Genomic DNA, 26206 nt, shown 5'->3' on the forward strand with positions numbered 1-26206 from the left:
TACTTATTATGCAGTTTTTTCATAATGAACATATAGTTGCATTAAATCATTGCATTATTTTATATTTAATATTTTTCATTTGTAAAAACACCTAATTATTGAAGGCTCTAGCGAAGGCTCCTAAAATCTTGGTTTATTTACACCAGTGGTTTCTAACCTTCTCTGTCTTCAAAAATTTATTGGAGCTTTGAGAAATTTAATCAGGAACGTATGTTTTGATATAAGAAAAAGATAAATATAACCCCCCTTAGACTTTAAGTTTAGATTGTTAAGGGTTAAAAGTGCCTGCTCTGCCTCTTAGACTCCACCCCCTTTGAGTGACTCAACAAAACAGGAAGCAGGAAGAGCTCACAGTCAGGCACGTCTTTCTGTTCCAAGAAGAGTCTGGTATGTTTGTCTCTGACTCTTTTATTTATATATATAAAACTGCCAGTTATTCAGTTTGCGTTTTTAAAGACTTGTTTGTATTCAGCAGGGTGAAGCAGAACTAAATCTGTGACTGTGTGTGTGTGTGTGTAGGAAGGCCTCTGTGCTTGATCTAAACCTTTACCCTACTTTCACTTTATCAGCAAAACAGGAGCGTCAGAATGGCCCGTAGGCTGTCTCTCCCGGAGGCGGACCTCACCTGCTCCATATGCTGCGAGATCTTCAGGGAACCGGTGGTCCTCAAGTGCAGCCACAGCTTCTGCGCGCCCTGCCTGCAGCAGTACTGGACTCCCCGCGGACGAAACCGCGACTGCCCCCTGTGCAGAAGCCAGAGCGTGGACGACCCCGTGCCCAGTCTCACCCTGAGGAACCTGTGCGAGTCGTACGTCCTCGACGGCGAGGCCGGGGAGGACGGAGCTGGGGAGGAGCAGGACTCCGAGCCCGGGGAGCTGTGCCTCCATCACGGGGAGAGGCTCAAGCTCTTTTGCCTGACGGACCAGAAGCCCATATGCGTGGTGTGCCACACCTCCAGGAAACACAAGCAGCACGACTGTTGCCCCGTCAGCGAGGCAGTTGTTGATGTGAAGGTAAAAAGCCTTGGTGGAATAATGTGTTCTTCCCCTGGGCTGCTCTGAGTAACCATTATGAGCTATTAAAGACAAATCTCTGTGTGTTCTGCTAAACTTCTTTTAATAATTCACTCAGGAGAAAATGAAATCGGCGATCAGCTCGCTGCAGGAGAAGAGGGACGCCTTTGACAAACTGAAGAAAAACTACGAAGACACCGTGGTGCACATTGAGGTGTGCATTGGAGACGATTTCGGCAATGCGTCCAAATTTCTCTTCAAGTCTTTAAGTCTATTTCTTTTCCTTCAGGCCCAGGCTCGATTCGTGGAGAGACGCACCCACGAGGAGTTCGAGAGATTTCGCACCTTCCTCAACGAGCAAGAGGAGTCCAGGATGGAAGCGCTGAGGAGGGAGGAGGAACAGAAGACAGAGGAGATGAGGAAGATGGTTGAAGAGATGGAGAGAAATATACTGTCCGTGTCCGAGTCCATCCGCTTGCTGGAGGAGGGGATGGCTTCGGAGGGCATCTCTGTGCTTCACGTAAGCTTGCCATTGTTTGAATTATGAACAAGTGGATGAATACTTGCATAAAAATTAATTTTACTTTACTTTTTTTTACCCCCAGAAATGCAAGAAGACACTGGCAAGGTAAAAACAATGATAAAACAAGTTTGAAATGTACGTTTCTTTACTTTGGTTTTGTAAAAATGTTTCTGTTTTCTGTCTGCAGAGCTGATCGTCCAGTTAAAGAACCAGATATGGCTCCAGGAGCGCTCATAGACGTGGCCAAATATGTGGGGTCTTTGACGTTCAATGTTTGGGAGAAGATGCAAGAAATCACCAGATACAGTGAGTTCATACTTGGCACTTTTAAACTTCAAGCTACTTTTTACATCCCCTGTGTTGCAGTCAAAGTAACCGAAGCTGAAAATTTGCCGTGTTCTCTCCAGCCCCGGTCACCCTGGACCCCAACACCGCCGCCCCGTGGCTCGTCTTGTCGGACGACCTGACCAGTGTGTGCGACAGCGACGAGAAGAGGAAGCTGCCCGACAACCCGGAGAGGTTCGACCCCGACACCGCCGTGCTGGGCCGGGAGGGCTTCAGCTCGGGCAAGCTGGCCTGGGACGTGCACGTCGGGGACAACACGGCGTGGGTCGTCGGCGTGGCGAAGGAATCCGTCAAGAGGAAAGAGAAGGTGTCCTCGGTCCTGAACAACGGCTACCTGTGCGTGTACTTTTACCACAAAATGTACTTCGCAGGTACTTCCCCTCTGACGCGGCTGAGCCTGAAAAAGAACCCGGAGACGGTGAGAGTGCAGCTGGACTGCTACAAGGGCAAGGTGTCTTTCCACGACCCGCAGAACAACACGCTTATCTACACTTTCAAACACGCCCTCACTGAGAAAGTCTTTCCTTACTTCTGGGTGGGTTGTCAGCAGTGCCCTTTGACCATTAAACCGGTGGCAGTTTTCCTGAATACTGCAGAGTGCTGAAAGAACACCTGAACAAACTTGTGAAAGCGAATCGAATCATTTTTGCATTAATTTCCTAATTGTTAATTTAGTCAGTTTAAAACATATATTTAAACTTGAATTTCAGTGACTGGTTCCTTCTTGCATTTCTTGCAATATTTTGTTTTGGGGTTGTTGATATGAAACAGAATGTCATGCACTGTATGTACTTTGTATTACGGTTCACTGTTACCTGCAATAGAAGCTCTAACCAAACTTGAATATTAAGCTAACGCATGTCTAAATATTCCTCCTTTTTTCTGGAGCCCAGCTGTGTTCATAACTAATAAAAAAATAATAAAAAAAAAAAATACTAATAAAATGCCAAATATGTATATTTCGTATGCAAAAGCTAACGTTTGACAATGCTGATTTCCAAATAAACTGTTTGCAAGTGTTACGGCTTCCTTTGATGATGTGACTCCTGGTCTAAAATAAGATGTGGAACTCTAGAAAAGTCTTCAAAATCATACTTAATCTTCATCTTCTGACAATTCAGTGTTCTGCTGGGAAACTTCTGGACCTAGCATTCATTCCTGTGGATGTTACTTTAGACATGTAGCACCCACCTAGCCCAGACCAGACACCCCCACCCCATAGCAATGACACTCCTTGATGGCAACGCTTTAGGAACAACTCAAAAAACATGAAGAACAGCACAAGGTGTTGACCTGGCCCCCAAATTCACTAGATCCCAAACTGATCAAGTATATGTGGGATGATCCACAGAGGCCCCTCCCCTCAAAGGCCCCCCATCACTAACAACATTGTGTTGCCAGACACCACAGGACACCCTCAGAAGGCCCATGTCCATTCTCTGATGAGTCCCAACTGTTTTGGAGACACAAGGGAGACCTGCACAATATTAGGAAGGTGGTCATAATGTTATGCCTGGTTGGTGTATACATGATATCTATTCTTATTCGTATAAGTAATCTAAATAATTATATAATAATTAATTAAATAATAACAATATATTATTGCATGGGTATTTTCCTAAGATATATTTTTTTTTTTCTTTAACTGAATGAAATAATTATGGTGGATTATTTTCTACGAGTTAACATGAAATTAAAAATAATTAACGAAAAAAAAAATATAAAAAAAAAAAAAAAAATGAACAGTAGCTACTCGGACGCCTTCCCTCCACCCACTAAACGCGACCTCTTCTTCTTCTTCACCGAAAATTTCTGCATCGCCGCATCCACGCCGTCGTTTATAACCTCCTGTTCAAATCGTTCATATTAGTCGAAGCGTTTGGCTTTTAACCGTCGGTTCAGGCCCGAGCTGCACTAAAGGTAACGCATTAACTTCAACTCGTTGTCGAGCCGAGTCGGTTAGTCGGCTACACGTGCATGTAGCGAAGCCCCAAACTTTAAATTAGTATCCCCTTTAAGATGAGACCATTTAGTTTCCGCCAGATGTTTGAATTAAATTGGTAAAATTAGAACGACAAATAAAGAAAACTTAACTGTTCTTATTTATTTATTTATTTTTAATTATTTTTTTTTGCAGGTGATGGCTACACGCAGCAGAGGTGTGAAGAGAAAATCTTCAGTCAGTGTTTTAGCTGTGGAGCCTTCATCCAAATCCTCCAAGGTCACCCAGGTGGGCCCGTCCCTCCTCCTCCTGGAAGTCCCTGCTGAGGCCAACATCAGCCTCCCGGTGTGGGAGGCCATGAGATCCAAGCACGTGGACATCACCTGGACCGCCAGCCCCTACAGCGTCAGCGTTCGCTTCACGCCCGTGACCTCCCAGCAAGGGTGGGGTGCAGCTGCTTCCGGCCAAGGCGAAGGCACGTCTGCCCAGAGCCCGCCGCCTCATACGGCCATCCAGTTCGCCTCTCAGCAAGACGGCCCCTCGCAGAAGAGGTCCAGCGTGCTGGTTACCTTGTCCCAAAACACCCAAGTGATGCCATGTCCTACAAGTCACCCGCAGAACCCAGCCCCGGACCCGAATCCATCCACCTCCTTCATCGCGTCGCTGCCTTTGCTCATCTCCCAACCTCAGCCCGCCGACCAGCCGGCCAAGACCGAAATCCAACCCGCCGCCGAGACGTCAAGAACGGCCGCTTGCAAGCTGTGCACCCGACCCGAAGTCCCCGCCCCCCTCCTTTTCCACACCAAGACCTGCTTCAACACCCCGATCTGCGACAACTTCCTCTTGAGCACGTGCCACGCCGGGACAAAGTGCAAGATGCACCACACTCCCTACCCGTTTCACTGGCAGCTGTGGTGCAACGTCACCCACCAGTGGGTGGACGTCTCCCATCGCGCTCAGGTCATACTGGAGAGGAACTACTGCGATGTCAGTCAGGAGATCATCCACCTCAAAGATGGGTGAGTGGAGAAAGGTCGCTTTCTTTTCCTTTTTTCTGTCTTGAAATGTTAATGAAAGCCCTTCTTTAGGCAACTCCGCTACACTCTGAACTTCGACAGCATGGAGCTGGATGATTGTTCTAAGTACGACACCGTTAGACGGCTCACTAACTCGGACAGTCTGGTCAAGAACCCGTACTTTCCCAGCAGATGGAAAATCTACTGGTGGAACAACGTCAGCTGGGAGGAGTACAGCAAGGTGAGCAGTCCTCCTCTGTCCTCCAACCTCTCTTTATTCACTGTTGAGTGCCTTCCTCCATGTGTCAGGCTCTTCCTCTTCGTCCCTCCGTAGACTCTGTCCACCTGGCTGCTGCAGAAGATGGACAAAAAGGAGCCCGAGTGTTCCTTCACCATCGGCTCGCAGGAGTACAACCTAGACTTCACCAGCATGACCCAGACCAACGCCACCACGGGGTACCAGAGGGAAGTTCGCTGCAGACCCGTCTACCGCTCGCCCGAATCCATGCGGCCCTACCTGCAGTGTGTATCCTGGATCATGTTTCCCACATTGCTGTGTGTGGTGTGGATGTTACTTAGACATGTAGCACCCACCTAGACCAGACAAGGCACCCCCGCCCCATAGCAATGACACTCCTTGATGGCAGCAGCCAACAAAAAAACGGTTTAGGAGCAACAAAAACAGCAGAAGGTGTCCAAATTCACTAGATCCCAAACTGATCAAGTATCTGTGGGATTATCCACAGAGGCCCCTCCCCTCAATCCATAAGACCCAAGGGTCCCCCACTAACAACATTCTGTTGCCAGACACCACAGGACACCTTCAGAAGGCCCATGTCCATTCTCTGATGTTTTACTAGACACAAGGGACACAATATTAGGAAGGTGGTCCTAATGTTGTGCCTGATTGGTGTATATTATTATATTTTGTGACCTTCCTTGCATGAAAACAGCCAAAACTACTGAACTACTTCCAGAATTCCAGCTCCGATCCTCTAAAATTATCCAGTTTTTGATTAGATTTAACCTCCTCTTCCTCCGTACTCCCCACACCCCTAGGACGGGAATCCAGGCCGACCCTCCCCTCCATCATTCTCCTGCCGCCAACTTCAGCGTGGATCCTCTGGAGGAGTTCAGCAGCTGGTACCCTCCGGTGTGGTTTCGGGCCACGGAGCAAGACTACGACCTCGTGGAGGTTCCGGCCGGCACACTGGCCTACCGGACGGTCCAGAACCTCTTCCACGAGAGCCTGCCCGAGACCAGGGTGGACATCCTGAGCATCCAGCAGGTCCAGAACCAGCTCCACTGGGACAAGTACCAAAGGTTGTGACAATGTCCTTAATTTTGCTCGACATGCTCTACAAGAAGATTTGGTCAGTAGGAAGTTGCCAGGCAACTAGCAAAGACTCAAGGAAGTCAGTGGAGTAGCCAAAGATTATCCAGGTTCCAATATCCATTTATGGTCTAGATAAATTAAAGGGGAACTACCGTTTTTTACAACCTGGACCTTATTTCTGGCATAAAATACGATCATTTACTCACCCATATAACTTTTGTGTCATTTGTAGTCAATCGGGAGATATTTAGATGGGAGTGACTGGGGCACCAGTCGCGCGCAGCACTCAGAGATGACATCATCCAGGTCAGAGGTTAGTAGGTCAATCTACAGACCCCAGATGATGATAACAGGTAACTCCGGACTCAACAGGGAATAGCACTAGTGTATCATAACAAAATATTGGTGAAATGAACGAGTTTCACGGCAGATAATGCATTATTTAGAGGCTGCGTTTCGGTGCCCCAGTCACTCCCACTATATGGATATACGCAGATCTAAATATCTCCCAATTGACTACAAATGACACAAAAGTTATATGGGTGAGTATACGATCATATTTTATTCCAGAAATAAGGTCCAGGTTGTAAAAAACAGTAGTTCCCCTTTAACTCAATGGCCAACTCTCTCCTAATTGAAGCTTCGCAATTACTACCAAAAGTGACCAATAAAATGTCCTAAAATGTTAAACTGGCATCTTCCTTTTACAATCATTCTTTGGTCGTCGTGTGAAGTGAATTTGAAACTAAAGAAAGACCTGCAAATAATTATTTCCACCATCAGATCATCTGTTGCCGGGTTAGAAAACGGTGAAATGTGTGTTCTGTGCAGGCAAAAGGTGTACATGGAGAAGCTGCACGCCAGGTCTAAGAAGCCTCTGGAGAGACACCTCTTCCACGGGACGACCAAGGAGGCCTCCGAGGTCATCTGCCACAGCAACTTCGACCCCCGTGTCGCCGGGATCAACGGAAGTGCCTACGGTTTGGGCTCCTACTTCTCCACCACCTCCTCCGTGTCCCACACCTACTCCACCAAGGCGGCGCCGGACGACGTACGCCACATGTTCCTGGCCAAAGTCCTGGTGGGGAAGGTGAGCCTGGGGAGGGACGGCTACCGCCGGCCGCCGCCGCGCAGCTTCGCCAGGGGGAAGCCGTGCGTCCTCTACGACGCCTGCGTGGACGACGTGGTCAAACCCAGCGTGTTCGTGGTGTTCGACAGCTGTCAGTGCTACCCGTACTACCTCATCAAGTACAAAGACGTACCCAAAGAGGTTGATATTTGATGATATAGAGGTCAGGTCGACGGCAGGTTGGTGAATTAGCTGTTAATTGTTCAGTTCAAGATGTCCGACTGTGAGAAGACCAGAAATGTTCAAATCAAATACCGTCACCGCTGTCTTACAGTAAAAAAGTTCAACAGCAGAAGGTTAAAAGAGTTGAATGAAGCCTTTAAGTTTTCAAAATGTCTTTTATTTTGGTTATTTCAAAACTTTACATTGACGGAAATAAGTACTTCTTTTCTGTTTTTCTCTCTCTCACAGATGTTCGGAATCAAATCTGTCACGTTCACGAAAATAAAACTGAATACATTCATTTCTCAGCATGACGAAGAAGTGTGTGTGTGTGTGTGATGTTCTTCTCTTCTGAAACCACGGCCACGTTTCTCAAACCGTCTGAAATGGAAGTCTCTCGTAGCAAAAGCACGCGTGGTGTGTTTGAAAAATAGTTTAATTAATAGTTTAATTCAGTCTTTAAAAGTTAATTGCACATCATAACAAAAAAATACAAGTGGAATTTTAGCTAGCAAACCTTTGTAACGTTAATAATATCTTTAAACAAACCATTTTTTTGCGTGTTAAAACGTTTTAGTCCGAGTCACTTAAAACAAAAGCAAAGAAAATGTTTATTTAATGATGACATAACAGCATATAAAGAGAACAGTATCCCTTTTAGTGATTTCCATGTTTCCCTTCTATTTAAAATAAATGGAGGTGAAGGGTAACAGTTAAAATTCCTTAAGACAACGTAAAAAAAACTGGCTCCAGCCCATGCTCTTTTTTTTTTATATAGATACAACAGATTTTTTTCATAAAGACAAACATTAATATTTTAAGGTGTTCAAAGATCGATAAAGTTCTCAAACAAGAAGGCATGATGTCCTATTTTATATACAGTATGTTTTTTCCTTTCTCTTTAAATGTGCAATTCTGCATTTATCCTTTTAGCGATGATCCAACTTGCTAAGACAAAAAATATCACAGCCACGAGATGCAAATTATACTTATTCACAAAAAAAAACAACTAAACAGCAACACAAAAACCGTAAGACGGGCCTGCTCTGAATAATACAGCTTCCACACAAGGATAAAAATGATAATGAAGGAGTTATGTCCAAATTAGTCATAAGCAGGTGGCAGGTTAAAACTTTCTGTCTGTGTTTAAAGATGTAAACGAGGTAAAAATAAAATATAAAGTCACAAGAAAAGAAACAAGAAACATAGAAATCTATAGTTTGGCCTGCAGGTGGCGCCAGAGCAAAGGCCATGTTAAGTAATGCATGGTTCATGCTCTGAGGAGTGACAGCCGACTTTAACTGCTAACGTGACCACAAACACTGAGTGAAATTAAATTCAAAGGCAACAAATCTTCAGACGGGGTCGTGAACACCGCCTCCGTTCTCTTTGCACTTGGTCTCCAACGGGAGCGCCTGTCTCCACTGCAGATCGGGAGCTTTTTGCTTTTCCCTTTTGGTCTGTACAGGTGCACATCGAAGAGGAAAAAAAATCAAAATAAAATACAGCCACGGAGAAAACAAGAGATTTTGTTGGGTGTGCCAACGGAGCACCAACACCTCTGAACCACAGCGATGTTTCTTTTCATCAGACTCGACTGATTCCTGATCGTTTTAAGAGACTTCGCCGTCGGCTTCCGAGCGGTCCGAGTAGTAGAAGGTCTGACAGGAGAGGTCAGGAGAGGCCGCGTGAAAGCTGAACCCGGCGTTTATTCACAAGCCAGTTTGCTGTCGAAGCTCGACAGGCCGATGGCGAAGGCCTGCAGAGCGCACATGGGGTAGTTGTAGTCCAGAGTGAAGACGTCTTCGGCGACTCTGCCGAACTGCATGACGATGTAGTCAGCTGGAAGAAACAGACTGTCGGTCAACAGTAGGTACATAACTGATCAGGCATAACATTATGACCACCTTCAGAGAATGGACATGGGCCTTCTGAGGGTGTCCTGTGGTGTCTGGTAACAGGATGTTGTTAGAGGGGGGGCCTTTGAGAGGAGGGACCTCTGTGGATCATCCAACAGATACTTGATCAGTTTGGGATCTAGTGAATTTGGAGGCCAGGTCAACACCTTGCGCTGTTCTTCATGTTTTTTTGAGCTGTTCCTAAAGCGTTTTTGTGTGTGTTCCTGTGTCAGGTTGCATCCATTGCTATGGGGTGGGGGTGCCTGGTCTGGTCTAGGTGGGTGCTACATGTCTAAGTAACATCCACACCAATGAATGCCAGGTCCAAAAGTTTCCCAGCAGAATATTGAACTGTCACAAGTTGGTCAAGGTTATTTACTTCTCCTGACAGTGGTTTTAATGTTGTGGCTGATTGGTGTATCTCCAGCTCAATGTGGAGCTGAGGGACAGTTAGAGAGAGAGCTACTTACGGTCGTTGTCGTGAACTATCTGAAAGTTTTTCACCGAAGCCTGAGTCACGCGGCCGTGGAAGTTCAGCACGTAGGACTGGGTGTCGTCGTTCCACACGGGGGCCTTGTTGTGCAGCTCAATCAGGTTTTCCAGCGTGTGATTCTGCCACCTGCTCAGGAGGCTCTCCTGCTCCTGCCAGTCAAACATAACCACGTTCAGGTTTAAGATGATTCAGGTGATTATTTAAAGTGAATCAAACGACACGTCAAGCACATGGACTTCTTCTTGCCAGACTCACATTTTGGGGCCTTGCTGGGACTCTCTCAAAGCTCATGTTCATGCCCGGGATGATTACGGTCATCTTGCGTGGCCCTTTGAATCCCAGCACGTTGGTTTCCTGCCAAAAAAGGGGACAGGCGGCGTGACAAGTTAGCTTAACGTGATGAATGAGCCGGGGACGGATAAACACAAACGGGAACTCACGTAGCAGATGGCAGCCAGCTCCTGTCGCGTGTTGCTGTCTTCCAGCAGGGCCCCGGGGTTTTTGCAGGGATTGGTGCCGTTGTCGTACACCGTGAACTTGGTGCCCATGAGGTTGGACCTGATAGGAGACACGCTGGTGATTAAATGTTTACGCCGCCTCACGCCGCTCAGCTGCTGTTAGTAGTTTTGTTCCACACAGACATGTGGAGAAGAGGATTCAGATCGGTGTCGGTTTAACCTTTTAGATGTAAATCCAGGTGTTCTATCAACACGTGGCCCTCAATGGACACGGACGCTGTCGATCTAAGGGGTGTTGTTTTACCTCAGTTTACCTATGAAGCTCTCTCCCTCTCGTGACAAGTCAGTGGCGTCCACTGAGATAAGGTAGTTGGACGTTTTGCTCTTCTTTCTCTTCCTCCCAGCCAGCAAAAACATCTGAAAAGAGAAATATTACATCAGACATATGTATTAAATGTGTCCTATCCATAGATTTTAGTCCCCTGGTCTATGTCTCTCTCACCTTCTTGCCGTCCTCTTTCTCCATGTGCATGAAGTAGGTGGGGTAGAGGCCTCGATCCATGCCCTTCTTGTCCCTTGTGATTCGACATTTAACAGTAACGCCGCGAGGAGCTGGGCGCAAGACGAACTCTTCTAGATTAGCCACGTCCGCTATTAAGCTGTCGGCCGACGGCGATCCGGGGGTCACCGCCTCCTGCGCAGAACGAAAACAGCTTTCAGACTCGTTTATGGTTACGATCGACGCAGAGGTTCTGAGTGGATTTACTGAGCCGCGCGCTCACCGGAACGTCCTTGCCGCTGGCGGCCGAGGAAGGCCTGTTGGCGTCCGCGTGAGGGGAGAGGGAGCGCGTCCGTTCGTCCTCCGCGTCTTCCTCGTGCTCGCTGGACTCGTCGAAGTTCATGCTTCCGCACAAACCTGGCGAGAGGCAGAAGGTGTTAGAGAGGATTAATGATACGTGTTTGCCCTTTTTACTGTCTCCCGCTGGGAGGCTCGTTCCCATAAGAGGAAGAAGAATTCCAGAGGCGCCACTCCACGACAGAAGAATCTCAAAGTCTTCTTATTTTCCTCCCAGGGGTTTCTTTGATTTCAAAACTGTCCCGAAGGTGGATTAAACTATTTTTTTTCTTCTATAGCCTTTGATATGTGACAACAAATTTCTCAAAAAATGACGCAATGCATGTGAAAGAGTATTATACAGTTAAAATAACTCCCTTTTATGTTTCTCTGAAATATTCAGAAGGGAATGTCTTTTCCTTTTTTTTCTCGATTACACGAGGGAGACGGGTTTCAGCTCTTTAACGAAAAGAGGCAAAGCTTCCTCCAGAATGTCCTCTATGAAAGAAACAACACCGTGATGCATTCAGCGTTGCTTAACACTCACTCTACTAAAGGTCACATCTGGCTGATAACCTCAACTCCCCGCCCTACAGATTTCTAAGTCAGTCTCTAAAAGAGTGATGTTAACATCAGGAGATGAAGCTGATGTCCCTAAACGGCCGGCATCTGAGCACTGGCCCGTGCGTAACGCTAAAGTAAAGTGTGCAGAGACAGACCGCAGCCAGTCTGGGCTGCCTGAGACGTCTGTCTTGTCATCTATAATTGGACTGACGCGGCCAGAGCACATTTTAATCTGCCGTCAGGAGGCAACAGTAGGACACATCTCGGGAAGGAGGGTGAGTTACGTAATTCACAAGATTTCTTTTTAATTTGTACTGATCGCTAATGTATCCAGGGTAGGTTTTTAGATTGAAAGGAGTAGAGAAAGCTTTGGCCTACGTGTGCCCTAATGTGACAGACAACACAGCCAGACAAAAGATCTTCAGCAGGGTATTGACGAGAGATGAATCCTGGATGTGCAGCTGTACCAGACAGAAACCACATCCGTCATGAAATGCACGCTGCTACCCTCTAACAGCGAACTCCGGGGCGCCAATTAAAACATCTCGCAAAAGTTGTGTGTGAAGCAGCGGCTTATGAGATCAGCCATCTGGAAATGTCAAAAAAGACAAAAATTTCAATCAGCTAAAACCCCAGATTTTTTAAAGAATGCATCTCAAAAGGTTGTTTCTTTTGTTTCCGAGGCGCTGGGGTAATACGCAAGGACGGTGGAGACAAAAATACCTGCTTGAACTCCTGAGGACATGTTCCTATGTTAAACGGGGCCGACGTTAATAATGAGGCTTTGCATTATTGAGAAGGGCCTCGCGTCAGACTCAGGCCATCTAGATTTAATTAAAACAACAGAACGTATTTGGCTTCCTTTATTAAAAAGTCAGCATTTTATTTCAGACGGAGGAACTCTTAAAAGTAAACAAGTCCATTCTGGGCTTTAAAACATCTTCGGCGGCCAGCTGGCTGGTGAGTGTGGGTGGCTGTAGTTCTAATGATGCCACAGATGAGCGCTGCAGTCTGAACAATGCCCTGGCCTATTATTAAATGACCCATTTCTCACTGCGCCACCATCAATCACACCACTCGCTCCGTATGCAGCGGCAGAGTGCTTTGGATTTCAGAGACGTCAAAGAGTCTTGACGGTAGCTGCTGACCTGGGGTGTGTGTGTGTGTGTGGGAGGGGTGTCGTCGGGGACAGTCGTTTCATTAGCAAAGTAATACTAAATCCACTCATCGGGGTGACAGTTTATCTCAACGCTTGTTATCTTTATCTGAAGAACTGCTAATTGAACTGGTAATTGTTGCCTGTAAAAACCTGGGACTGTAATATATGCTGACACTGAGCAGCATAAGGGAAGTTTTCAAGAAATTAAAATGTATTTGCTACAGAAATCGTTTCACTTAATATACAACAGAAGTCACCTTGTTTCTGCAGCAGTTCGTGGATATCTGTCTTGGGCTCTAGCAGCGTCTCGGTGTCTCCGTCTCTCTCGGGCTCTTCGGCAGCAGGGGACTGAGGCTGCAGCTGAGACTGGGGGGACTGGGTCTGGGGCTGGGGCTGGGTCTGGCTCACCGACAGGATTTGGATTCTCATGCCCAGATCGGGGGCTTCCGAGCCCAGGAAAGCTGCTGGGCCATCAATACCTGCAGCAGAGCAAAACAAGTCAGTTGTTGAACATTTCTAACTCTGTGCGCTACTGTGCATAGCTTCTTTGCTAGTATCATAACAATAACCTTCATTTTATTATTGTTACGCCCCTCTGCATCTCTGCTAATTACCTTAATTACCCACACCTGAGAAGACTGAATAAAGGGCCTTGGTGAAGAGGCCTAGGACGACCACTCTTCAGCTGCAGAGCCTCACTGTGTCCCACCTGTCGCCTTATTGTTTTTCCTTTTTAGTGAAGTAAGCCCTTATTTCTCCAACTTTGTGTCTCCACTTTATGTTCTGGCCCTCGAGCCAAGTTGTAAAAGCGTAAGACAACCACAAAGAGACACTTCGGTGTAAAAATATACTGCGGTGAAAGAAGAACACCCGCTTGTTTTAGTGTGATGTACGGCACTACCTTTTACTGCCTTATCTATAATATATTTTATGCATCCCACTGTGCGGCAGTGAACATTATGTTGCCAGCTCGAGGCAGCAGAGCAACAACAACAGTATATTGTTGCTTGAACCCCGTAGACTGGCTCAGTAGTTCAGCCATGCTGCCTCCGTGATCCTCCTACTCTTACAAGAAAAGTTTGTAAGAGTATAAAGTGTAACAAACATTGAACGTGTAGAAAGCAGTCCTTGCAAACAGTGCTGCGGCATACAGGTGTCCTCCTCACCGTCCATGATGACGTCGTTAGTGACGTTGAGCTGCGACTCCACCAGCGGGGCCTGCTCCTCCCCGCGCCGCGTCCTGGAGCGCCGGGGCCGGGTCTCTGTGTTGGGTTGAACCATGAGAGGTTCCTGGCGCTTCCGCCGTTGCTTCTGCTCCAGCAGCGCCCGCTGTGGACGGAGACAAGAGGACAGGGGCAGGGGGTGAAGTTTAATTCTGGGTAGAAATATGAACGACCTTAAGCGAATGGGTTGGTGCATACGTAATGGGCATCTTGTGTAGAGGAGTTGAGAAGACTCAGCCCAGCTGGAAATAGCGCTGACATTAAAATGCGCGATGAGTAACAACCTGTGCCTCTGAGTGGCCAGAACAATAGATTAGATTAGATTAGATGGGATACTTTAGTTATCTCGTGGGAAATTCAGTGTCCAGTAGCTTCATCGAATAGAAACAGATATAAAGTTATATAATAATATGAATATGTAATGCTGTGTAAAAAATATACTGTATTGGCAGCTGGAGCGACCACAGTCCAGTTGGTTCCTGACAGGGAGGTGTTGGCCTGAGTGACAAACGACCTTCTCAACCTGTCCGTGGCGCAGGACAAAGACAGCGGCCTGTCACTGAACGAGCTTCTCTGCCTGACTATGGTGTCAGGTAGAGGGTGGTGGACATTGTTCATGATGGACCAGAGTTTGTTTAAGGCCCTTGCATCTACCACTGATGTCTGGGACTCCTGACACCTTCTGTATCAGCTTGTCCAGCCGTGAGGTGTCCTTCTTCTTCTTAGTACTGCCTCCCCAGCACACCACAGCGTAGAAGAGGACACTGGTAACGATAGTCTGGTAGAAGATGTCCAGCAGCTTCTGGCAGATATTAAATGACCATAGCCTCCTGAGGAAATAGAGACGGCTCTGACCTTTTTTGTAGACTATGTCTGAGTCTATGTTAGCCAACCAGTCCAGTTTGTGATCCAGATGTAGACCGAGGTACTTATAGGTCTGAACCACCTCTACACACTCCCCATTGATGGTTACAGGCCACTACCAATCCACTACCATGTCCTTGGTTTTAGCTGTACTGAGCCGACGGTGGTTCACTTCAGGTAAACTTTGTAAAAAAAAAAAGGGATGATGTATGAAAGCTGTGGAGAAATCTATCTTTGGAACACAGTTGGCTGATATACTCCCGTCCCTATCTACTACCTTCATCTGAGACTCCACTCTGACTTTAACCACCAACTCATTTTATCTCTTATTACTTGTGTAAATTGCAGTAATTCAACTAATTTTTCAAACTTTTTTTGCACTGGAACTGGGTAGCTAGAAGGTCATTATGAAAACAACACCCATCAGCTCACTCGGATCGATGAGATGTGACACTAGATGATATTAACGGCAAATTTACTGTATCATTTGGAATGCATATGAATACTTTCTGGTTTTGCAACCTTTCCAAACCTAGCCTTTTTGGATGAGAGATATCCGTGTATCCAGATGTTGCGCAAGTGTGCGCCGCTGCAGCTTTCAAACAAAGTTAATGTTTCTCCCGGTTTATCTGTCTGAAAAATGCCTGCTGTGTTATTGTTCAGAAGATAGGTGACTCATGAAGAACGGGTCCAATATTTGGTTCTGTTTTAAACGGCCCGAAACAAGCAGTCACAATCTGCGAGCTGACCTCCTCCACTGGAGGGAGGAGACTCGGAACCTTCCACAATCTCATTCCTGGACTGCCTCTGGCACCGGGACAGATTTTGCTCCATTGCATAACAGAATAAGAGACTCAAAGTATGGATAGTTCGCTTAATAGGAATGACAACGATCGAAAAAAAATGATAAGTATAGGAATATACGCCCACTTTGCATGTGGAAATGAAATATATTGTACAGTAGAGGAGATATGAATGCTGGATGACTCACCGACAGATTGAAGCCAAAGCAAAGAGGAAAACGTATAGATAGAATAAAATCCAACAATCACACAGAGGCCTATATATATCTGAGTGCAGTGAATAGCCAGAATAATGGGTGCTGAGAGAGTATAGTGCTGTATTGAAGAATGGCTAGCATAAACACAACGTAAGGTAAAGTTATATGCCTCTTAAAATCCAGGGTCTTGAGGCTTTTTTAAAAATATATACAGTATATCTGCTGGTTTTGTGCTTTACTATGGAAGTATGGATTAGTGCACAGTGGTTTGTGCTTCAAGTTAAATGAGGGGAGACAATCCACCACGGTCATACTGTATACAACCCCACCGCCCCCTCCCAAAAAAACCCCGGTGTAGTCAGAGGATGTATTATGCAAGCACACTAATTGGCGCACAAAATGCACAACAAGTTCCGTTCACTGAGGCTGTTTAGTGAGCTGGAAGTGAGCTGGACGCCTTGTCTCATATTTGCCAGACCAAAAAAAAAAAAAAAAAAAAGCTTTCATAACTCATAGGCCCTTGTGTGAGCACTGAGAAAATTCTAGGGAATCTGTTCCACCGGTTTCTACAGAAACATCTGCCACCATTGTTGTGAAAGTGGATTAATGGGATTGTTTTCACCAATCATCACCAGCGCCACAAGGCAACAAATGGGAAAGATTAACGATAAGGGATAAGCGAGGAAATAGGACCAGGACGGCATGCTCGCTTCACGGCTATAAATAAAGGCGACAGATGAATAAAACATAAAGCAGGATTATCATAATGAACACCGTTAGTGTGATAAATGGATGTGGAAGTGATGCCAGAAATGGTGTAATTCTGCTTTAACTGATATCAAGATCCTAATCCTCTGAAACTTTTTTATTTATTTTTTTAAATGAAAACTGTCTGTCTCACTCAACTTCTCACTAAATGCACTGAAGTCTGAGAGGATTGTTTCATCTTCCATGGGACTATTTTAAGCCCGGACATTCTACTACTCCATTCTCCTGTGAAGATATTTTCACATCAGGATGTGACACATAATAGGGGCTTTCACAACCCTTCCTGCGCCAGAGAGACGCTGGTTTTAATACATAATGATGACGATAATAATGGGCTGCACATGATGAAGAGAAAAAGAGGTCATGCCTATACAACCTATACAAAGAAGAGAAGTTATAACTGGGTCAGATTTGGTTTCAGACAGAACTGGAAAAACTTTCAGTCTCAACAACAGCTTGTGTAACACAAACAATCCACAAACAGATCAAATCAGAGAAAGAAAAATTACAGGTTACAAACCCGTTCCATTGACATTGTGAAAGACTGTCGGGCCGAAGTTTCTACGACAAACTTTCAGATTCCGTTTCTCTTGAGATCAGATGAAGATACGTCCTCCCCCGAGGAGCAGCACTCCCGCCGGGCATGACTCCGTCTCCCTGCCCCTCGTACCTCCTCTGGAGCTCAGTTAGAGAATCAATAAACTAGCAGCCTCCTCTGCACTACGCGGTCCTCTGACAGAAAAGGTCTATCACTCAGCCAAATACCAAGCGGGCTGCAAGAGTGCGAGAGCTCGTGTGTGTGTGTGCACAGTCGCCGTTGCTAACGGAATCGGCGCTCATTAGCACTCCAGCAGGAGCGGGAGAGATAAAGAGAGAAAGCAAAAGAGAAAGAGAGAGAGAGAGAGAGAGAGAGAGAGAGGGGCTGAGAGGTGCAGATCCAGACGCGGTCACGGTGATCCTTTTATCTTTTATCTTGTGGTTATAACCTGCATCTGATCCCTTCTAGGCATAAGTGCATTTGTGTTTATCCTCCTGAGTTATGTAAAAGCAGAAGACTCTCCAGAGAGGCTGTTTGGTCTCAGCTGAAAGTGTGCGGCACAAGTCATCCACAGTGGGACCGTGGGGCACACACACACACACACAAACACACAGTCAGGCGCCCCACACTAAATCCTCCTCTCTCTTTGAACTCACCAATCTGTCCCTCCTGTTTTCCTTCTGTCTAATGTGTGGTAAGATAGCAGGGTAGAGCTTCCAGCTTAAATCAAAGCTCTACACCGCAGCTCAGCAGCAAGGTTCGGGATAAAGGGACCAGCAGAGACTCGGGAGGAGAAGGATAAAAAAGCGGACAAATGCGTGACAGAGGAACGGCTATGTCGGCGTAACGGGCGGATAAAGGGGAACACGGCAGAACGGGAAAAAAGTGAAAGAAGGAAACATTAATCGTTAAAATGCACATTGTGTGATAGTGAAGCCGCTCCTGCCAGCAGTAGGGCGACAACTGAGCTGAACCCAAGGCAGGCCCTTTAATTTACCATCAGGCTTACAAATACAACCTACAGCATGTCTGTGTGGGTTAGAAGGCTCCAAGCACAACAGATATGAGCTATGTGAAAGGTGCATTTGTAAACATTTAGTCCCCACCTGTTTTTCCAGCTTCTGCTGCATAAAACTTGAACTGTCATCTTCAATGCCGCTGCAGGAAAAAGAAAAGAAGGAGAAACAGTGTAAAGCAAGATTGTAGAGCACACAAGTATCGACACAGAATTTGACCAGTAGGGGTCATCACTGCATAAACAGAAAGCATTTAAGACTTTCTATCCTTTACGGTCTTTTATGCAAAAGAAGCATTTACAAGGTTTAGTCAGAAAAGCAGAATAAATCCACAATGAAGAGACTTGTTATCCTTTTATTTGGTAAATCTATACACTGATCTTCTGAACTTGTTTGTGCAACATGTCTTTTTAAAAGCAAGGTATTTACAGAATGGGCGAGGGGAAAAAAGAAAAAGAAACAGGACAATGCCCAGCTGAGAGACTGTCTTACAGTGTCAGGCCTCTGGGCATTCACCTTGGACACCTATCTGAAGGGACTGGGCCCATGTTGCTTAGCTACAGTGACGAGAAAGAGAGAGAGAGAGAGAGAGAAGGGCAACAGCAGGAGTCTCTACTGTCAAGAATCAGAGACTTACAGTAGCTCTGCTCCTATATCCCTGTCAAAATGCAACACATGAATCAGTCATGTGGGTCACTGACTCCTTTCCTCATATCTTCCATCTTTTTCTGTCATGTTTAATATTACATGTTCTGCCGGGCTGGAATGAGTTTCCCATAGAGATGGACTTAAGAGTATTGGATGAAAAGTCTTCATATCACGCTGCCCGTCTCTCCACGAGGTAAGCTCATTAGAAATCTGTCTCGCTCGTCCCCGTGTCCCACATCCTGTCCACAGCTTGTATGGTGACACACTCGAGCGCCTCAAGACCAATGAAAAAAAGATTTAATGCTCGGATGAAGCTGTTTGGCTCTTTTAGCGGGGTTACAGTCGACATAACGATCTGTAAACCCAACCGCCAGCATGAGGCTTGAGTCACGATCTGGCCGCCCCGCGTCAAAGAATTAGTCACCTCGCACCAGTGTGTCATATCATCGCTAATGAATCCTTCTCTAAAATGTCCCCCCGCTGTTGACACTGGCACGCAGATGGGTCCCCCCCCGGGAGGCCATTACTGCACCTGAGAGCAGGTGCCGGTGACAAAGATGAGGGGTGGAGAGTGGTGGATAATGGTGGTTTTTAATTGCACGTACTGTCATTTAGGTGGGTAAACGACAGAGAGGGGTGGGTGGGAGATCTGCAGGTGGATTTCACACTAAGTCACTGAGTTAGTCTTTAGTGGATTTTACCAGTGGACTGTCACATTCACAAATTCTCCCACCTAAATCAAGATTTCTCATCGGACTGTGCTTTAATAATGTTACTTGCGCGGTCGAAGAAGCTCCCTCTACATTACAACATCAGAGCTCTCTCTGGTATTTTCAGCCTCGGTGGTATTGCAACATAACCTTGAGGTAATCTTTGACTACTGTGTTTAGACTGAGTAGTCAAAGAACATTTTTATGGCTGTTTCAACAGAGTAGAGCAAGTTTACCCTGACAAAAAGATTGTTTATAGCCTGTAGAGATCAATCATTACTAATGCAAGAGTCATAGCAGTGGAAAAACATACAAATATAGTGTTTACACCATGTATGCAACGCTGTAGCCCTCTATATCTTTGTTATTCTACAATCAGCTTTATTATACCACATGTGGTCACATTATGTGAGAAGGAAAACAACAGGGGGATTATCTATTGATCTATTGACCTGATTGGTCAATAAAATAATCTGTTTGCTTCTAGAGCTCCACGAGAAAACTCTATCTATCCTCAGTCCTCCGATATTCGTGACAAAACAGATTTGTGTGTGCGTTCGTGTTCGGGGTTGTGCATTCTTGTGTACCTTCCTGTCGAGTTAGAGGAGAAGCTGGCAGAGCTGGAGGGTCTTCAGGACAAAGAAGGCACGACCGCAAGCACCGCACATGTGGAAAAGAAAACAGTGAAGCGACAGGTTCAACAACAAGATCAAAACCTAGCAAGAACTCTCAGGGGATATGACTGATTTTGCATCTTAAGCCGGATTGGATTTACTGATTCGTTTTTGGAGTACGGACACAGGTTACACTTTTAGATGTCGCCTAATAAACCCCGACAAGCCGATAATGTACGGAAAGGACAGGTGCACACCAGGTGACAAGCTCCTTCTGAGTATTATAATAAATACTCTAATCCGCTGGGGATTGAGAAAATGCCCTCCATCATAAATGTTCCTGGAGATGATGCACACACACACAAACACAGTCGCGGGGTGCCTCCTCACAGCTGTGAGTGATCAATGTTTCATTAGTCCGTCACAGCTTGGGTGACAAGACAAGGACGCGCCACTGTTGTCCCTTCCTTGTGTGTCAGATCGAGGTAACCATGGAGATTCCGGCTCCGTCAACGGCACACCTCCACCAGCATTGATTAAAAACCTGCAGCCGGTTCTTGAGCTTCGCTGTAATTGGAGGCCTTTAGCGCCGTGCTGCGAAGATTCACATGCTGACAGGCGCCGCGTGATTAAAGCTGAAGCGCACATGAAAAGCTATCCGCTCAGCCAACATCTGGTCAGAGGTCGCGGTGAGGTTTGAGTGTTATGAATATGTTTTCAGTGTAGCGGTAATGAGGTGATGGTCCAGGGTAAAAAAAACAAAAAAAAAAAAGAGGACAAGTTGACCCAGGACTTGTTTCCAGCCGGCAATATCAAAGCTACTAAAAAATTGCATGACACGAACCGGCAGGAATCCTATTATCCGATCGGCGTCCATTTTGTCTGTTGTTCATTTTAATTAAAAAGCTTTCCACTGTGACGCTTCAAAAAGTTATGTGGAAGTTGGATGAGCATAACTTGATTTCTGCCAAAGGAAATTCAGCATCCAGCTTAGATGCGGAATAAAAGAGCTGATAAGATTAAATGCTTGGTTTCCCGTGGGTCAGCACAAGGAAATCGAGGGAATATTACCAAATATTACTAAAATACATGAAAAAAACAACTGATAGCATGAAGCTAGGCAGTCTCTGGTGACCACACTGAGGAAGCTTTCCTGCAACTGAACAAGAATTAAACTGACCCACCTGCCCGTTATTTCAGAGCACTATTTGCAGCTGTCGTACAGGTTACAGGATGCGGTCGAGGAGTACAGATTTTGGCCTCCGACAAGTACAGTGACGCCAAACATAGCAACCTCACTGTGACTCTGCAAAGCAGTCGCTGTCAGCTGTGGCTTGCCAAAAAAGAAAGCGTCATAACCACCCGTAAAACCCTGAGTAGTATGTTTTAGATTTTATGTTTCTGCCAAACTTATTCAAACAAGATTAAACATGTCAGTAGATAAACTACGAACCCACGAAATGCAATGAGCGATGATAATTCAAACTCTTATTAAGTTAGATCACAACACCCCAAAACAATTACCATTTAAGTTATGCAAATGTCATTAAACAGCTATTTCAGTAATCAAACGGGAGGAATATTCGAAGCACATCCTCAGTTACGCGAGTGTTCCAATCAAGCAGCCAAATGCCAAACGTTGGATAGACGCATACGCAAATCACCAACTCTGGTTACAGCACACGCAGTCACCTGAATAAGTAACGACAAGGAGGCGGAAACATGAGCGAGCGGCACATCTTGACTGCGGGTCAACGTGTCATTCAGACGGCCTGGAGGACGGGGCACTGACTGGAAGAAACGCCGCAGTCGCGCTCAAACAGGCCGCTCAGTTTCTACAAAGCCAATAGAACCAGAAGAACGGTGTTTAATGCCATGTGTTCTGCTCGAACAAACAAACCACTTCAAAAGCTACAAAAGACAGCTTATTCTTAACAAATGCGTACCATCGTAACACACATATGTGAGCCTGTATGTGCAGCTACCTGTATGACCAGCGGCTGTACGCAGGCTGAGATCCCTCAGTCTTTACAGTGTCCATGGATGCAGCTGCAGGAATTCCTAGTCCACGGGTCTCCTACGGTGTCACAAAAATCTACATTCACACTCTCGGTCAGAGTTTCTGTGCACTCCTACCGAACACTGAGCCCTGCCGGCTCCAAGATCTCTGCTATTATGTCACAGAGTAAGAGTGGCTGTCTCCCACCCTGGGGAGTGACAGCTCCCGAGGTTGCGAGGCTTATGCTGTGTTACCATGACTTCACTTTTCAGACAACGCACGAGGATCCACAGAGGGACAGGTCTGAAAGTGATAGCCCTAAATGCCAAGGTGTTTGCAGAGATCGGATGGGAGCGGAAAGCAAGAAAGTCTGAATGTTGTATTAACTATTAAAAGTGTTTTAAGCCAAGCTGACACGGTGAATGCAGATGCCAGACAGCTATTTGAGCCTGTTTAAATATGATAGACAGAGGTTTCTATTGCCTATGTTTCCGGATTTCACTGTCTTACAACTTTTCAGCAACTTTCTCAGAGACTCACTTCCTTTGACTCATTTGGGGCAACCACAGATCAAACCACAGGTGCAAACACTGCCTGCCATCTCACTTATATGCAATCGCGGGAATTTATAGAGCTTTAAATGGTGCCAATCTCTTCTAAAATAAATAATGCCCTGCCTGTCCTTATATAAGTGAGATATTCTACTCAGGTTACTCAGTGGAATTAAACCTATAGACTGCCCTTTCTAAAAACAGATGCGGTGTGGGGACCTCAGTCTAGTTGCTAGGAGACCAGAGTCTAGCATTCGTTTTTCTACGCCTATTTGCAAGCGGGAGGGGGGGGGAGAAAAAAAAAAAATCACAAAGAAATGAGGAGTATGTTATGTATGTTTGTTTGCCTCGAGAGACAGCGGTAAAATGGCATGTAAGTCAACTGATGATAAGCAGGGGAATCATTCACCTGAGGGGGTAATTACTGAGCTCAAAACAAATCATGGAAATAAGCGGCAAGAGTTGATAATAATACATTTTCTCTTGGGAATCCCAAGCGACGCACTCGGCTTATGACCCGCGTACAGTGATGCTTTGTCCAGGCAGCTTTAAAAGAAATGCAGGCTGCTGTCCGTTGGCACTGATCGTAGAAACGTCCAGATTCAGAGTGGACGTGCAAGTGAAAACGTTGCATAAAAATGTATGCAGAGCTGTAAGCACTCAACGAGGAGAAAGTGCGTGAAATACAAACACCAGAAAATGTTATCTCGGTCTCTAAGTGCATGAGAAACAGAGTGGACTAAAGCTGGCCAGCAGGGACATGTGTGTTTGGAATTCACTGGACAACAACAGTGAACCACAGCTTCACCACAAGCCATGCATGCAGTTGCAGATGTCAACCGCCATCTTTGTGGGGAATGTTTTTAATTGACTGATTTATGGCGATGTGTAATGACAGTGACCTTAGAAGACACAGTATACAGTTCTTAGGGTCAGCTAAACACTGGTCCATAGGCTACACATTTGACAAATTCAGGAAACTATTGATGAGCATTCTTTTAAAAGAGTTGAACGCTAACTGCCATGGCAACCAGGAAGCTCAACAGTGATCTTACAGATTACGGTACAAAGTAAAAAAAAACACATCTCCACCATGATTGGTATCAAGAGCTTTGTCAGGCCTAGATTAAACTGTCAGCAACAATACCCTTGAAAATTGCTAGCAATCATTGCCATTCAGCTGTGGATTCCGTGCTAACACTTCTACATGTCTTATAAGTACAGATATCCACTTTAAACCAGGTTGTATGTGTCGACCTCCCCGTTAACCCTGGCAATGTGCAACAAGGGACCACAAGACTTCTTCAGTCCACCACTCCCAAAACCACACTCACCGCTCGTGATGCTGTTATGAAAACTGTCACTCCACAAATGTGTCATCTCTGCAAGCGGACCTTGAGATTTGTAACTGCCTCAAACTGCCGAGTGACTCAGCCCATCGCCAGTTAAAGAGAAAGGGAATAAATATTAAAGATCAACAAACAAACAGTACACTACTAATAACTAGTGCAGTTGAGATGAATAAAAAGCTACAAGAAGCAGAGAAACACAGTCCCCATTTAGGAGTTGATTATTACAAATGCTGAAGCTGCCATCCGTGAACTTTAAGACAAACTGTCCGGGTTGGTTGAGGTTACAGAGCAGGGTGCATCCCAGCTGGTGTGCTGATTCAGGTTCATATTACTAAACCGACACAGTTACAAGGCATTTCTGGGAGAAAAGAACAAAAAAACATAGCCATGTCGAGTCGTTTTCTGTCTCACAATACAATTTAACAAGAATATTCCCGGATACAGCGAGCCACATACTTACATATGTTCAAAAAACTGTAAAAAAAAAAAAAAAAAAAAGTGATCTTTAGGTGACAGCCTTTTTCTTCAGACTGATGAAATCTGAATGTCACCACAACAGGAAGGGGTGTGAGCTACTTCTGATTTTAATCTTGTTCCAAAATCAAAGGAGATTGAGCGCGCACACGCAAACACACATGAAGCCAACCCAATATCCCAATATCTATTTGCATGTAAAAAGAAGCTGCAGTCATGGTGCATTAATGTGCCAATGTTTTGCATTTACAAACTGGTCTGCTTACTAAGTAATTCTCTGGTTACACAGCTTTACTGAACTGAGGAGAGAGGATGAACACAAGCGTGCATGTGTTGAACACAAAAAGACAAGAGACTCCAGACAGGCATGCTCAGGCATGATATGCAAACACTTCTTTCCCAACGCCACTCACTTCTCTTTATCCAAAGCAAGAGAAAGAGCCTGTGGATCTGTAATGCATATTTAATGGCCTGTAATTAAGCAAAAAGTGTCTTATTCAGTCCAGGCATCCTTAATCTTCATGTTAATGTAAGGAAACTGCTCGTTATTTTACATAAATGTTTTGTATGTAAGGGAAACGCTCCCTGGACGTTGAATAAGTAAAAAAAAGAGACCCTGTTATGGCTACTCGGACCATACGTACGTCGTTTTTTTTTTTTACTGTATTCGACGCGACGAACAAAACGAAACACATCCATTTATAAGCGAATAAAGCGAAATATTGTTAAAACGTTAGCTAGTTGCGATTAAGAATGTTTTCCTCTTCTCGACGTTGTTCCCATTGTGCAGCTTAATAATATGTGAAGCGGTTTTTTCTGCTGTCGTGCCACAACTGTTCGCTCACTCGACAAGCCTGTTGCTCAATTACTAACACGTATAAGCAAAAAAAAAAAAAAAAAAAAGGAGGAAAAAACGTATTTTGTGAAAGACATGTTATTTGTGTCAGCTGGGGAATGTTATAGCTAGCTTATTAACGTTAGAAGCTAACGCTAGCTGCCTCAGCCCAAGCCTCCGCTGTTTCTGCAATGGTGCCTTTATAAAAGTTGAGGGCGACAGTTAAGTTTTTTTTTCGGTTCAAAGGAAAAACCGTAACACGCCCACGGCTTAGCTTCTCGTTCCGCGGTTGACCGAACAGAACAAGCACGAACGCGGCGTTATGTTTTAAACTCACCTTATGCTGTAGTAACTCATGTTTATCCGCGGTTGCTAAGGAAGATCCTCGTGAGGTTGAGCACTTTTCGCGGAGAACTCCGTTGCTAGGTCCTTAGTTACCGAGCACACCAAGAACGGGGATTCCTATTGGCCCGCCCTGATTTTAGGTGGAAGCTGATTGGCGGAAATTCCAAAGCCAGATGGAGGGCGAGCCATGGATGTAGAGAAGCTCGTAGTTTTCCTAAGCCTCAGAGGCATGAAAAGCAAACCTAGAATAAATATATATATATTAATAAATGTGATGTGATGGATGAGCTGTAGTAACCAGTAATAGACACAATAAATAGTTAAATAAACCCATCCAAGGTTAACATTCTGCATGTTACAACTGTTGCCTCTGGAATGGTTTAAACATAATACATC

At 45.4% G+C, this 26206-nt stretch overlaps 3 protein-coding genes across 6 annotated transcripts; 2 read left to right on the top strand and 1 right to left on the bottom strand.

Annotated features, from left to right (window-relative positions):
- The first annotated feature begins 307 nt into the window (after window positions 1–307).
- LOC311508971 (zinc-binding protein A33-like) lies at window positions 308–2900 on the top strand. Its single transcript, XM_084573978.1, has 7 exons — window positions 308–387; window positions 570–1013; window positions 1132–1227; window positions 1303–1533; window positions 1619–1641; window positions 1724–1842; window positions 1944–2900. The coding sequence occupies exons 2-7, from the start codon at window positions 588–590 to the stop codon at window positions 2483–2485; spliced, it is 1437 nt and encodes a 478-aa protein (XP_084430104.1). The 5' UTR covers window positions 308–387; window positions 570–587; the 3' UTR covers window positions 2486–2900.
- A 1121-nt stretch (window positions 2901–4021) lies between these two features.
- Window positions 4022–7463, top strand: LOC311508892 (protein mono-ADP-ribosyltransferase TIPARP-like; the record flags this gene model as incomplete). Its single annotated transcript, XM_084573879.1, has 5 exons — window positions 4022–4842; window positions 4912–5080; window positions 5174–5361; window positions 5899–6162; window positions 7007–7463. 5 exons carry the CDS (start codon window positions 4022–4024, stop codon window positions 7455–7457), a joined length of 1893 nt encoding a protein of 630 aa, XP_084430005.1. The 3' UTR covers window positions 7458–7463.
- A 21-nt stretch (window positions 7464–7484) lies between these two features.
- Window positions 7485–25864, bottom strand: tulp3 (TUB like protein 3). Of its 4 annotated transcripts, none has more exons than XM_084573209.1 (12): window positions 22240–22680; window positions 20228–20269; window positions 18373–18424; window positions 14040–14202; window positions 13131–13352; window positions 11098–11231; window positions 10818–11009; window positions 10620–10732; window positions 10298–10415; window positions 10113–10211; window positions 9835–10006; window positions 7485–9308 (listed from the first exon to the last, which is right to left on the bottom strand). In XM_084573209.1, the coding sequence occupies exons 1-12, from the start codon at window positions 22293–22295 to the stop codon at window positions 9175–9177; spliced, it is 1497 nt and encodes a 498-aa protein (XP_084429335.1). In that variant the 5' UTR covers window positions 22296–22680; the 3' UTR covers window positions 7485–9174. The 4 variants fall into 4 exon arrangements, with proteins under 4 accessions (XP_084429335.1, XP_084429336.1, XP_084429337.1 ...); XM_084573210.1 differs by lacking the exon at window positions 22240–22680 and adding an exon at window positions 25803–25864 and having other exon boundaries at window positions 7486–9308; XM_084573211.1 differs by lacking the exon at window positions 22240–22680 and adding an exon at window positions 24139–24503 and having other exon boundaries at window positions 7486–9308.
- Window positions 25865–26206: the final 342 nt, after the last annotated feature.

This window comes from Chelon labrosus (assembly GCF_963514085.1).
Source record: "Chelon labrosus genome assembly, chromosome: 23".
Lineage (NCBI taxonomy): Eukaryota > Metazoa > Chordata > Actinopteri > Mugiliformes > Mugilidae > Chelon > Chelon labrosus.